We start from the raw sequence: 14,090 nt of genomic DNA on the forward strand, positions 1-14,090 counted from the left end.
CTCTGTAGCAGATGATGCTGGAGAAGGCCCTGCCCCTGCTCACATTATCTGCACAGCTTTGTGATTTTCACTGAGAGTCAGTCACAGCCAGCTAACTAAGCATCTTGAACACGCAGCACAAACCAAATACGCCTCTATGGTGACAGGCCACCAGGGGGCGATCTCACACAGCAAACCTGCAGCCTTCTGAGGTCTGGGGAAAGCAGACATCTTCACTTTCCCTTTGGGGCTATTTTCTTAGATAAGGGAAGAATGAGAAAAAAAAACCAAAAAAAACAAAAAACAAAAAACAAACCTACATGTCAGTAGGGGGTGAGGATCCAAGAGGGTATAGGGCACAGTGGCTAAAAGTCATCATTCCCCCCCTCATGGAAGACAACCCCATCTGCAACCAAACCCTCTCCAGCATGTCTGTGTTGAAGAGCTGCTGAAAGGACAAGCACTAGTCTGGTTTTTAGTGTATATTAAAATGGATTTATTTACATAGTAACATGATGCCACAGAGTACACAGCAAAGTACCACAGCAAACCAAAGGGCGGCACCACCTGGTGACAGAGGAGGGCCTTTCATTGATAGGTGTATACCCCTCTAAAATACGGAAGTAGAGAGGTGAAGCTAGAAAAGAGCAAGAGAAACAGGATTTTCAAAGATAAAGCGTGGGCAGCCATGGAGAATTAAAAGAGATGGGAATGAGGCCCACCGTGATAACAACCTCCGAGAGGGACATCTTGCTTCTGCTTTGATCTCACGTCAAAATGACCTGCACATCATCCACAGAAAATCCCAACCCAGTACACTCTCAAAAACTGGTAAGGGAGGGATAACCAAGCAGTAGTCGGAGTAAGTTTCCTGAAGCTTTGTGGTTTTTCCTTTTAAAACATGCTATCCTGAAGCCATAGTGCTGCTTCTACATTCAAGTTATCATGAGTGCAGACACGTACATACTTTCCACACACTATACGGGCAAAGTGGATTTTCTGTAATACAATAATATTTGTAGCAAAATATATGATTCTATTTCTGCTAGGTTAAAAAATTTCTGACCTCTTGATTCCCTGAAACTTTCATAAAAAAAAAAAAAAAAAAAAGCCATGGGGGTGAGTGGGATGCATAAGTGAGAAACTGGAATAAACACTGAGGCTCTCTGGAGTGGGAAACATGTATGCGGTTGCCTGAACGGCAGGCCCCTGCAGCCCACCTAGGTGGGGAAAGCTCCTAGCAGTGGCTGATGCAAAAACCTATTCTAATTTCAAACAGCTGCGGAGATGGAATGTTTAACAGCTGTATAGCACCTTGTACATTCTGGGCACTTATAAATATTAAATGGTGGTGATGAGCGGTAAACGCCTCTGTAGGTAGGTTTATAAAAAGTATTGCAATTTAAGAAATTTCCCAAGAGTTCTTTCAACCAACCTATTGAAACTATCTCTCTTAAAAAAAAAAAAATCCTTCAGTTATCAGTGTCATATGAATATGATGTTCCCAAGCTGAGATTTGGGCAAAAGCCACAGTCATGTCAAGGGGAGGTGGAATAACTCCTTCTCCTTAAATCTGGAGAAACTACAATTTGCCCAGGGCTTCCTCTACCTCATCATCACCATCTTCCCCCCCACCCCCCAATACATGAAATGGACTTGCTTTAAAACAAACAAACAAACAAAAAAATAGGTGCTTTTTTGAGGCTTGATTTATCAGCCAATACCTCGACACGGAATGTATGTGAATCCCCCTCCCATGGCATCTCTCATAACTCAACCTCATCATCTTAGAAGCATCACATAAAAAGGTCTGATTTCTTTGGTATAATCTCAATCTAGGATCTTGCATTGTGGCTCTTCTGCCTTCCATTATGGCATCATTTTTGGTCCGTGGAATCCCCACTTTCGGCACTGCCGGGAGCAGGGCAGCTGGACTTCAGTGCACACTTCAGCAAGAGCAGCACTTGGATTTGTCTCGGCACAGCACTTTTGGCCTTTGAGAATATCAGCTTCAATGAGGTAAAACTAATGACCCAGTTTCATGGGCAGCCATCCTGTTCACTCATTACACTGGACCAGAATTTTCAATCGTTATCAACTAGTGAGGGGAATGGAAAACATGTCAGAATTGGCCCAGGAGGTCAAATTCCTTTCACCCTCACTCCAAGGATGTTCATACTTTATTTGCATATCTAGAATCATTTGAAATGCAATGCAGTACTGTAAATCCATCCCAATTTCTGATATCAGGCTGTATTTTTTCAAATCACTGCTGGTAAAATCTAGGGGAAAAAAAATCCTAATTTTGGGTTACCAACAAAAACAAATGTCAGGTTACTCCCCAGCACCAAACTATTCATCACTCAAATTTGGGAAGCTGAGTGCAATCCTTCTATGCCCTACTATTTAGTGGGCCCCAAAGATCTTGCATGGAAATTTTGCAATGCTAGAATTTTACAATTTTAGCTAGTTTTACTCCCAGAAATATCAGTATTAATAATTCTAGAGGTTTAGATTTCTCGGCTTAGAGTGTTCCACGTTCACAAGCTTATTCTGAGTTTGGAAGCAAAACTGGCCCCACTTAATATACAATGGGAGGCTACTCCGACTCTTAAAATCCCAACAAATATGTTTTGCCTTCATCCTCTCAATATCAGTAGGGTAAGTCGCTTAGGCACCTGGGGCCCCCTCTACAACTCATCCAGTCCCACCATGTTCTGAGGGCAAAACTTGAAAGCCAAACCCACTACCATACTCCTGGCTTCCAATTCTCTCTCAGCCCAGGAGTTGGTGGACCTCATTCATGATTCTTTTGTTGCTGGTTACACAGTTACACGTGCTCTTTTTCCCATCCTGCTAATACTTTTATGAACTAGCTTCCATGCATCACATTAGTGTACTTAATACAGAGGGGCTCTTCTCAGGTTGGCCTGGAAGGCTTCCCTTAGTCCTCTTGTGGACATCCATTAACTCTCTTCCTTCCAAGACTAGGTTTCACCCTCACAAGGCACTCTGCTATACATTCAGTCTGGGTCTCGGCTACTCTGGATCACTGTCCTACTTCTCCAGCAACCCAAATGTATCAGAGAGATTGTTCTTGCTTTAAGTGGCTTAAGGAAAAATTCCAATCGTGGCTTAATTGTTTAAAGTCTCAATATAAACAGAAGAATCTATAGTGCAGACTTCAATAGAAAAGAAAAAAATTTCCAATCTAATACTGAAGACATCAACTTGATGTTGCTTGAGAAAACTTAAAGTGCTATATACTAGTTACAATCCAAAACTGATATACCTCTATACATCTGTATCTGAGGGTAGGATTCCCTTCCAGTTGATGAATGAATTTAAAGTTCCTACTATAATTAAAATGGAAATGTAAAATATTTGTGACAATGTTAGATTAAATGAATTTCATTATTTTGGAAAAATATTCTGAGGACCATCTGATGTAGTACTTCTTGTCTAGAAATAGAGTTCTTTTCTGTAGTCTGCTCTAACCTGCAATACTCTCTTCCCACCCTACCTCACACTCCTCGGCCATCACCCAGAAAAAAAATTAATCTAGCCACCTGTCTCTGGGAAGCCTGACGCCCTTTTCTGACTAGTTGACATTCACCTTTTTCCCTTAATAAATTTATATATAAAAACAGTAAGAAGCACATCTGATATGAAGAGGTGCTTGGTTGACCAGTGCTGTAAGATGATGGGGGTAGGGAGTTATCCATGCTTCTTATACTATGGAGTTAAAGACTGAATCCATGTCATCACAGAAGAAAAAGTAATATATATATATATACACCTAGAGAACAAATCGAGGGACATTCTGTATTAAATATGTAACCTCATTAAACAGTCGACATTCAGATTTACATGGGCAAGGCACCACGAGAGTGACACTGGTAAGGTATGTCTCAATATGCAAAATGTCAGGGGCCAAGGAAATGTGCTGGCTAAGAAAATGGTCAGTGGTCTGTGTGCTGTCACTTCAGTGTATAATTTGGCAGGGAGTTATGTGCACAAGAGTTATGCTAAGGCGAGCCAACAAACACCCGCCTGCCAGGCAAGGCGCAGCCATGCCCAGGACGCAGAGAGAGTGAGAGGCTGGCCTGCAGTGGCATGTTCACCCTGCGCCGTTCTCAGGGACAGAGCCCCACACTCTGGGAAGAGGAGGCAAGGCTCTGGGGGCCAGCCAGCTCTCTGGTGAACTGCTGGCCAGGAGGACAAGGACATCCTCCGTGTGTCCCTTTTCAAACATCTTTCTCTTAAAGAAAAAAAAAAAGAGCATGATAAAATACATTCTCCTTTCTTGATCCTCTTTAATACAGGTGAATCACATGAAAGGCTGTTAAAATGTTAAAAGTTTAGAAATTTCCAAGGCCACTAATGTGCTATCTAAGTAATACTGCACCATTGGTCTTGGCTTTAAGAAACTCTGCACTGGTAGATGACGGGCCCCAGGGTGCCCTCATCCACCAGGTGCAGAGAACACGTCTATCAACCCTGCCACAGGTTGCTTCCCAGAAGCCTGGCCTCTCCGTCCAGCATGTGTGTGTATGCATACATGGGCACACACCTGAACACATACTCACACTGTTCGAGTGACTCTTGGGATTTCAAAGCTGAAGTAAACAGATACTCACAGTTTTGAATAAAACAAGCACACGCACTCACAAACCACACACCTGTGGAAGGACCACTTGTCTCTCAGCGCAAATATGTGCCAGGGGAAGAAGGGGAAGGTTTCTGTAGATCTTGCTTCAGGTGAAGTTGCAACATAAACACTGTAATATACAGCTAAAAAAATACATACAATAATTGCACATATATCCATAGGAGAGGAGCACGTGCTCCATGCACGGTGAACAGCTCACAGCCACCCACGTCAGCAATCAAAATTCCCTGCAAGCTGTCCTCCAGAATCACTTTTGTGAGAGTCACAAGGAGCAATGTGCCACTTAAACTGCGAGGCAGTCTCTACAGAAGAGGTCAGCAGTCTCATCAAGTGGCCTTCTCCCCCTCCCCTGCCTTCTGGCCATTCCGACAGCCAACAGTGCCCTCCTCGAAGGAGACCTGGGAGCTCAGCTGACAGCCGTTTCGTTCTGCTCTCTGTCTACAGTATTTGGTAGACTAGTTAACACTGGCTACCGATAGAAGAAAGCTAGCCAATTACTGCTGGGGGGTGGGGGGGTGGGGCACCGTAATTAGGGTACCGCCAGCCCCGGCTGCCAATGCTGACAGCTCTGACAGTAATCAAAGAACGGTGCTTTAAACTCTGTTCCTGATGGCCCCTAGAGAATTGCACATGCAGGAAAACCATCTCCTTGTGTCCTGCCAGCAATTTATAAGCTCTGAACTGCACTCCACCCTGCTGAGGCATTGGTGACACCACCCTGGTTAGCTCTGTAATGGGCGACGAGTGGCTGATAAACCCAAACTTCACTGGCAAGTGGGGACAGAGGAGAGGTGAAGGAGAATTGGGCAGTGGCAGCGGAGGAGAGGCTGTTAGGCCGTCCTCCATGCCGTGCACACACTTAATGACAACAGAAATGAAAATGAGTCCAGGACTCAGGGGGATGGGATTGCTCCTTTTCCTTCTACAATCTGCTGGATCGAAGGATGTAGTCCCTGGTGGCCCAAACTGGGTTGATGCTCAGGATGGCAGTTCTGCCTGGTAAGAGTCAGTTATTGACACCTTCAAGGAAGAAAGTCTGCTGTGAGAGCCTGGATGATGGTAGAGACTGAATAAATTTGTCTATTGCTAGTGAGACTAAAGACTTGGTGCTTAAAAAGATAGGTGATTTTCAGAATTATAGAGAAATTGGACACAGCTCACTGAGTTCATACCAAAGGAGTTGTTCTTTCAAGGATGCGAATTTTCATTTTTTTTTTTAACCTGCATTTGTGGGACTATTAGGGTGGAGAGTGTCCCACTGGAAGGCAACCGCATGTTTGTTCAGTTAAATTTCTGAGAAGTTAAGACAGACTCAGCTTCCCACTTGATTTGGAGCTGAGGCTAACCTTTCTGAACCAACGGGCTCATTCGTTCGTGGTTGGGGTGGAAGGACTATCTCTCTCTTCTTTACTTGAACTGAGTCCTAGGAAGGGGAAGTGCGTGGGCAACACGAAGAAGGTGAAAATGAAGCAAAAGCAGCATCCAGGACGCATTAACGGTGCTGGAGGATTTTCACAATGCAACTGAGGGTGTCTGTAGTGGCAAAAGCCAAATACTGAGCACAAAGCCAGTCCTCGAGGCTGACCCCACCCTCCCTGTCCAGCGACTTCTCAGCAAACTTGATCATCAGCAGTGTCCTCTTGATGTCTAGCCAATTTTGGAGAAGGGCATTCCTCTGCACTGGGCTTGGGGAGGCATTGAAAGTCTGGAAGAAATCTTCCCGGGGGCCCCAGAGCAGACACTGGAGGATACCTCTGGCGTCGGAAATGAGGATTCGCTCGGAAGGGTTGGGATTCAGGAGGCAGCTGGCCAGCTGCTGCAGGCCTCGGGAGTAGGGGGAGCGGAGTGGGATGCGAGGCAGGTCTGCTCGTGTGTACTCCCTCTCCTTCAGCTCTGGGTTCTCATCGAAGGGGTTGGGCAGGTGCAGCATCTCATAGATGAGGATGCCTGTCTGGAACTCATCGCACTTTTTGTACTGGGTAGCTGATATGATCTCCGGGGCGAGGCGGGACTGGTCCCGGAGAATCTCGGGGTCCACCAAATGGCTCTTCTGCTTGGCCTGAGAGAAGTTGCTCACGATCAGCCTTGTGGGACAAGATGAAGCAGGGCTGGGCCCTGCAGGCTCCAGGCCCTGGGTGGCTGCCCCGGGCTGGTAGTGGACAAGCAGCAGGTTCTCCAGGCGGAGGTCGCAGTGGGTGACGTGGTAGGGCTTGAGGTGCTCCAAGCCGGAGCACAGCTGCAAGAGTAGCAAGCACACTTGCCTCTCGTACACATCAGGGCTTCTCCCGTGCTGGGCCGAGGAGTCCCGCACAAAATCGGCCACAGTGAGGTAGGGGACCTCTCTGATGATGACGACAACGTGGCTTCTCTGCTTCCTGCTCACAACTCCCTGGCTGTCCTTCTGGGATGACTCTGTTTCCAAGCAGGGCTCTGGGCTTTTCTCTCCAGTGTCTCCTTTCATCTCTTCTTCGGTCTCTTCCGTTTCATTCTCTTTCTTTTCGAGAGCATCAGGATCCTCCCAGGGAAGCAGACGGTTAGGGACTTCAGCAAGGAAATGACCGCAGTCCTGCTGGATGTTAAAATGGATGGCCAGACTCTGCCGGACAGTCAAGCTGTGATAATACTGCTGAGATTCTTTAGCTTTGCTCTTACAGATCTGGAAGGAGAAAGTAAACAAAACAATTTTAATGCATACTTTATATGATGTATAAAGGAGGATTAACTGTACGGTGACTGCTTAGGAACAAATAGGGTTATAGCAAAGTCTTCAGAAGGGGTCTTGGTAGCTCGGTGCTGACTGACAGTAAAAATGGTAGCAACCATTTCTCGTGGCTGTCTCCGTGCCAGGCTGTGCTTAACATTCTGTGTGTACCATCTCCGGTCTTTACACTTACCCTTCAAGTTAGGCTGAGGATCCAAGAATCAAAAAAACATATAAAAAAACAAAGAGATGCCTAGGGCTACCAGTTTGCAAACTAAGTCTAATGCTAAAACTTGCTCTTTCCACTACAGTCTGCACCTCATCCTAGAAAACAGAACAAAAAATTATTTTTTCACCTACCTTCTGTAGAGGTTTACACCCCATACTTACCCAGCAGCGCAATAAATGGTTCATAAAGTACGTTCAGAGTTTCTTATTTCATCACCCTTTGCATCAACATCTCATAGGTCAAGAGACTGACATACAATTGACCAGGTAAACTGTGGGTTTTCCTAACTTTTGGAGGAAATATCATGGTGAGATTCACAACTCAGGCGCTAATGGTCCACTGGCAGGGAGGGATAAAGGACCGAGAGAATCACTGGTCTGACACAGTCAGTGAGAAACCATTTCAGTGGCAGGATTCTGAGTTTTAAGCTTTTTCATAACAGGCCTCATTTAAGGCCCAATGTTCAGGAAATAAGGCCTTTCAAACAGACTTTTATTAAGTAGTTATGGATCAAGGAAGTTTCTTGATAAAAAACACCAGCCAAGAGTTTCCATACTATAACAACTATTGTATTTCTAGTTTTAAAGGGTTAGAAGAGCAAAAAGTAAATAAAATCACCCCCCAACTGATTATCCTTTTGAAGTAGAGAAGCTGACAGGGGAGACTCAGTCTCTACTACTAGTTCTTAGCTCACAGTGGCTTGGTCGGGACGCCCCTCCACCATCCCGCTGCCGGGTGCACCCGTGCTTGCCCCACGCTCCTCAGCCACAGCACACTGCCACATTTCACAGATATCGACGCTCCCAGCAACAGGCACTCTCTGCAGTGTTTAGGGTGCCTCATGCATTACAGCAATACAGGAAATAAGCAAATTGAAAAAAAAAAAAAAAAGCATCTCCCAGGCAATTTTATTTAAAAAGAAAAATGTATCATTTTCTTAGAAGGATGCCCACGGGTCCCCAGTTCTGAGAAGAGTATGCTCTGATTTCCATTTCAAAAAGATATTTTTTAAAAATGACCAAAGATTAGGGATTCTCAGGGGAGAGGAGCATCCCTCTCTCATTGACTGTATTTATACATACTTACTACCTTCAAAGAGTCTTGGTACCAGTGATCAGTGCCATATAAATATAGAAAGAAAGAGAACAATATCTGAAAACAATCTCCTTCAGGTCTTCTACCACCTATCTAATGGGTTTGATGGTTCTGGTCTTGAAACAGAGGTGTCCCCAGGCTGAGTTCAAGTTCAAACATACATCTTTCAGAAAATATTATCTTCATAAAGCTCTCAAAGTCTCAGCACATACTGTGTAATATATAATCCTATATGCTCATCAATCACAACATGAATTCTTTCTATACTGTACTGTTGGTAATATTTCATATTTATGTGTCACCAGGTATTTAAAAATCCTATGCTAGTCATCATTTAGTTGTATAAAAGTTGAATCTAGTATATGGCACCATTAATTCCATTTGCCAGTTTTAATAATTTGTCCAATATCACACTGCTTGCTGGAATGAAAGTTCAAAGGTCCCAACACCTCAGTCTTTGAAAAGTTAATCATACGCACTGAGTTTAGCTGAATGAGACTCTACAGTTAAACTCCAGCGGTCACGTTATAGAAAGGACACCCACCAAGGACTAAGGAGGCCAGGGATTCAGCCGGTAGTGCCCTGCTACTAGTTGTGTAACTTTAGGCATTTCACTTAATTTCTCTGGGTCACAGTCCCCTTAATAAAGGAGACAATTTATAGAATACTGAAACCTACTTGACAGGGTAGTTGTGAGTATTAAATGAGATTGAGTATGTAGAGTTAGCACATCTGGGAACTATCAAGCCAAACAAATGGAACATTGCAGCAATGAGGACAATAACTTGCAAATGTTAAAAGTAATGCAATCTTACAGATCCCCATTTTTTTTTCCAAACAAAAAATACAGAAAGGCAGAAAATACATTCTTCTTTTGAGTCCTGAGAATCACTTGCCACAGCACTAACAGTGTCTCCCTGTCAGGCCCTCCATGACAAATGGGTTAAGACCAGCAGTATGTTCTGATCCAAGATAGGCCAATCTAAGGCTAGGAGAGAGAGGACCGTTTGGCCAAGACTATAGATTTCACCACACCAAGTTGCACTGAGAAAAGCATGCCACCTGGTAGCTTAGCATTAGAAGCAGAGCAAGATGTTCTGATTGTGTCTAAACACGTGCACAAACACACACACATTTTAAAAAGATTCCCCAGGGTGTTGTGTGTAGATAAGAACATGGACACTACAACAAGAATTTATGTTCAGCTTCACAGATCAACTTGAGATAAAGGTTCAAAGTGATTTACGAAGAAGAAATGATAAATTGTTCAGCTACTCTGGATGCTCTGAAGGAAAATGGTCTGCTAAGATAGCCAACCTGAGTGGGCAGCACTTCCTTACCGCTTCATCTTATAACATTAGGCTGAAGAATATATGGGTCACTCAAGTTTTAAAGGCAAAAGAAAAAGGGTGAAGAGTGGAGTGTGAAAGAGGGAAAAAAATACTAGCTAGAGCTTGTAATTGGCTCATAATCATAAAAACAGTTACAACCAAAATATGAGATTTCCATAATAGGATTTCTCATATGATGGGTCCCTCATAAATCTTTATTATATTCTTCTATGTACCACATAGTAGCCATTTTTCAAATATTAATAACTTGACTCTCTTAGTTTTTTTAAAAAAAAAAAACCTCAAATGACCTTACTTCAGATGATAAATTTCTAGTCCAACAGTTATTTCAGAAAATAAGCCATTCTTTCCAGAACAAATGGGAAGGGTTCTACCTGCTGGGTTTTTTTTCCTCCCCTTTCTGTCTTCTCCTATCCAGTATTTTATCTACCTGGGATCAAATTAACTTCTTCTGGGCTTTCATTTTCATGCATCTTTCTTGAAAGGAATTCACATTCCTTCCTTAAAAAAGGGTAGCTGGTTCACACCTAAGGAATCTCAAGAAAGATTCCATAGCCTAAGGAAACTGATTTTCACGGGACTCCTAGCCACCCCCCACCCTACCCCAATTTTGAAACAGGAACAGAGCTGGACTGGTCCCATATCTTCATGTAGACTTTCTTTTCTAATGGAGAAAATCACCTCATATTTGTTTTGACTATGTATGAGAAAACCTACTTAAAATGTCGCCGATTTTGGCAGATCCTGTGCCACTTGTATTTTCTGAATGGGAAGAAAAACCTTACCTGAGCATCAGCCACAGTGACACAAGAGGGAGCCACAATATCAATATCCAGGCGTCATTTACATTTAAGCTGTGCAGGAGGACAAAACCAGTCCGATGAAGGTTGAATCTTCGTGTAAAATATACCGCAGGGCCTCTTTCTGGATGGATTTTTGGTCTTATGCCGATGGCAATGCCAAATTCACGTGAAGGGAATTCTCCTGTGTGAAGTATCAGCAGGAAGAGGAGCCCTGGGCACAGGGACCCTCGCCTGCTTGCCTGCTCCTCCGGGCACGCTGGCCTTTTAGCCTGAGCTGTTGCTTCGGAGGAAGACAGAGCAACATCAAAAGGGGCAGCTGCCAGCCAGGCACACACCTCTACTTAAACCAACATGCACAAGGCACTGTCAGAGAAACAGAGGCTTGAGGAGAAACTGGGTGCTTGTCTGGGTTAAAAAATTAATAAAGGTCAATGGGCACAGAGAAGGGGAGGGAGAAATAACACTTCATGTCAATTGAGTATTCAAACAAATAGCTGCTGGCTCCTCAGCACTTCCCCTTTGAAAGAGACGGCATCCTGAAGCAATCCAGCCAGATTTCCAGACACAGGGGGTGGGGACCCCTTAACCGCTGACAAATTGCCTGCTGGAAAAGGAAAACGAAAAGCATACTTCCGGAACCAGGGCCAATTACCCTTCCCTGCCATCTTTTTAGACAAAGGGCAAAGTATACAACACACAAGCTTGATCCAAGTGGAGGAAAAGAGCTTGACAATGGTTCCTCATGCATAACCTGAGAAGTTTAATTCCAAACATTCATTTCGGTTCAGGGGCTCATTTTCAGTGTTGCTCATGGCAACTGCTCTGCATGCTGCTGAGGCAAATTTGCCATTATAAAGCATTTATGTTTGTACTGATAACCTCAACCTAGACAGCCAACTTTTGAAAAGCAGACTGTAAAGCCCCATTAAAAGCGGCTGGGAAGAAGAAGGTAGAGTGTGTGTCTAACACTACTAACCCTTCCAGAATACCCTCAGTGCCTGTGACCTGTAAAGAGGATGCACATCTCGCGAGCCTTTTCAACTCTGAGGAGCGGAACAGATACCTAGTTTAAGGCAACGAAGTAGGGAGGTGAGGGAAAAAGGGAGCATTTGGCAAAACAGGACGATGTGGCTTGGGATTAATCGGCTGTAGAATGGAATGGTGTTACTTGTTCTTCACTGGACCTTTTCTTCCCGAAGGCTCCTGTTTGATATGCTGGTGTTAGGAGTCTGCTTTCTGTCCTCTTTCCTCATTTGACACACTCCCTTCAGCAAGCCCATGGCTTCAACCATACTGTATACACTGCTGACTTCCACACCTACGTTTGTAATCCGGACTTGTCTCTGAGCTTCAGACTTTTCTACACAATGGCCTACTTGATTTCTCCCCATGGATGTCTCACAGACACCTTAAACTCAACACAACCAAATCTGAACTCCTCTTTCCACCAAGCTTCCTGCTCTTCTACACCCTCTCTCGGAGAAATGGCTCCATTATCTGTCCCAATATCTGAATGGGAAATCAAGTTCACTGTGGATTCCACCTTCATCTTCATTCCCTATACCTAATTAATTACCAACTCTTATTGATTTTGTTCCCAAATAACTTTCAAATCATCCTCTTTCCTCTATCTCCACTTTTGCCATCATCTCTTGCTTGGGCTACCCCAAAAGCCTTCGAACTTGTCTCTCTGCCTCTCATGTCACTCCCCTCAAATGTACCTTCCACATGGCTGCCAGAGCCAGCTTTCAAAACCACAAATCAGATCACCTCACTTGTCTATTTCAGCTTCCCAGTGGCTCCCCATTATCCTCCCAGGATGAAGTCCTGGACTTGCTTCCCTTTCTAGCCCTATTTCCCACCCTTTCTAGCCCTATTTCCCACCTCTCTTCTACTTGTCCTTACCATACTGAACTACCTGCAGCTAGTCCACCACTCTTCCCTTCCCCCTACACACCCCCCCCCCACAATTATTCATTTACTTTTTGTCCCCATTTTTCTACTCATCTGTCCATACACTGGACAAAGGGAGCATGAGCCACAAGGTTTTCACAATCACATGGTCACATGGTATAAGCCAAATAGTTATACACTCGCCTTCAAGAATCAAGGATAGTGGGTTGCAGCTCAACATTTTTAGGCATTTCCTTCTAGCTATTCTAATACACTAAAAGCTAAAAAGGGATATCTATGTAATGCATAAGAATAACCTCCAGAATGACCTCTTGACTCCATATGAAATCTCTCAGCCACTGAAACTTTATTTTGTTTCATTTCTCTCCCCCCTTTTGGTCAAGAAGGCTTTCTCAATCCTACAATGTCAGATCCAGACTCATCCTGCAAGTCATGTCCCCTGTTGCCAGGGAGATTTACACCCCTAGGAGTCACGTTCCACATAGGGAACACATAGGCAGCGAGTCTACGTGCCAAGCGGGCTTAGAGAGGGACAGCTCCCCACTCTTACCCTCCAAGCATTCCCTGTTTTGGGGGCCCCCTTTCCACCACTCATCTTCCTAAGGGATTCCTGCTTATTCTTTCAAAACCCTTCTCAGGTGTTGCTTCTGTCAGAGAAACAGAGAGTGCTAAATATCCTAAGTTCCCTTTCTGTGTTACTTCTATTTCTTGTATATGTTTCTGTTATTATAATTATCAATTTTTTTTGTCTATCTTAAACGCAGATATTTGTATCTTTAGGGCTTAGCACAGAGCAAGGCACATGTAGTACATGTTCAATATGTCTGTACAAAATAGTGAAAGAAAAGGCTGCATTTGATAATATGGTGTAAGTTCAGGGTTTATTTACACACAGCAGTTAGAACATAGGAATGGCTTTTATGAAACAAAAGGGAGTTGGCAAGGTGATGGGGAGGGGGCAATGGCAAACAAATCTGAATAAACACTCATGACCTGACAATGCAAATGAGTAAAATCTGAACTAGGGCTGTCTGCTGAGCCCAGGCTGCCCTGGAGGCGCACTGATTTTGCACTGCACACAAAATGACATTGTTCTTCATCATTCTATTCATTTCCTCTCCTTTTCCCAAAGAAAGCAGTAATTACAAAATACAGGATTCTTAAAAAACAATCTACATTAGCTTTTATTTTTCCATTATGGGCCCAGTTGGCCTAGTATGCCTTCAGCTGACTTCCACTTTATCAGCAGGCAAACTCATTTCCATCTCACACTATGCATTTTACAGGGCCTCAGTGATCCTTAATGTGATGAATACTGCAGGGAATGAATTGTAGAGGGACAAAA

The 14,090-nt window shown here is 44.0% G+C and overlaps 1 protein-coding gene across 3 annotated transcripts in view; it reads right to left on the reverse strand.

Annotated features, from left to right (window-relative positions):
- Positions 1 to 451: 451 nt before the first annotated feature.
- The window catches only part of PEAK1 (pseudopodium enriched atypical kinase 1), a 133,442-nt gene continuing 119,803 nt past the window's right edge, over positions 452 to 14,090 (reverse strand). For all 3 annotated transcript variants that reach the window (XM_037833332.1, XM_037833333.1, XM_037833334.1), the window contains one exon: positions 452 to 7,307. In XM_037833332.1, coding sequence (XP_037689260.1) covers positions 6,144 to 7,307 — 1,164 coding nt within the window. In that variant the 3' untranslated portion in view covers positions 452 to 6,143. The remainder of the gene's footprint in view (positions 7,308 to 14,090) is intronic.

Source organism: Choloepus didactylus, chromosome 4 (assembly GCF_015220235.1).
Source record: "Choloepus didactylus isolate mChoDid1 chromosome 4, mChoDid1.pri, whole genome shotgun sequence".
NCBI classification, from domain to species: domain Eukaryota; kingdom Metazoa; phylum Chordata; class Mammalia; order Pilosa; family Megalonychidae; genus Choloepus; species Choloepus didactylus.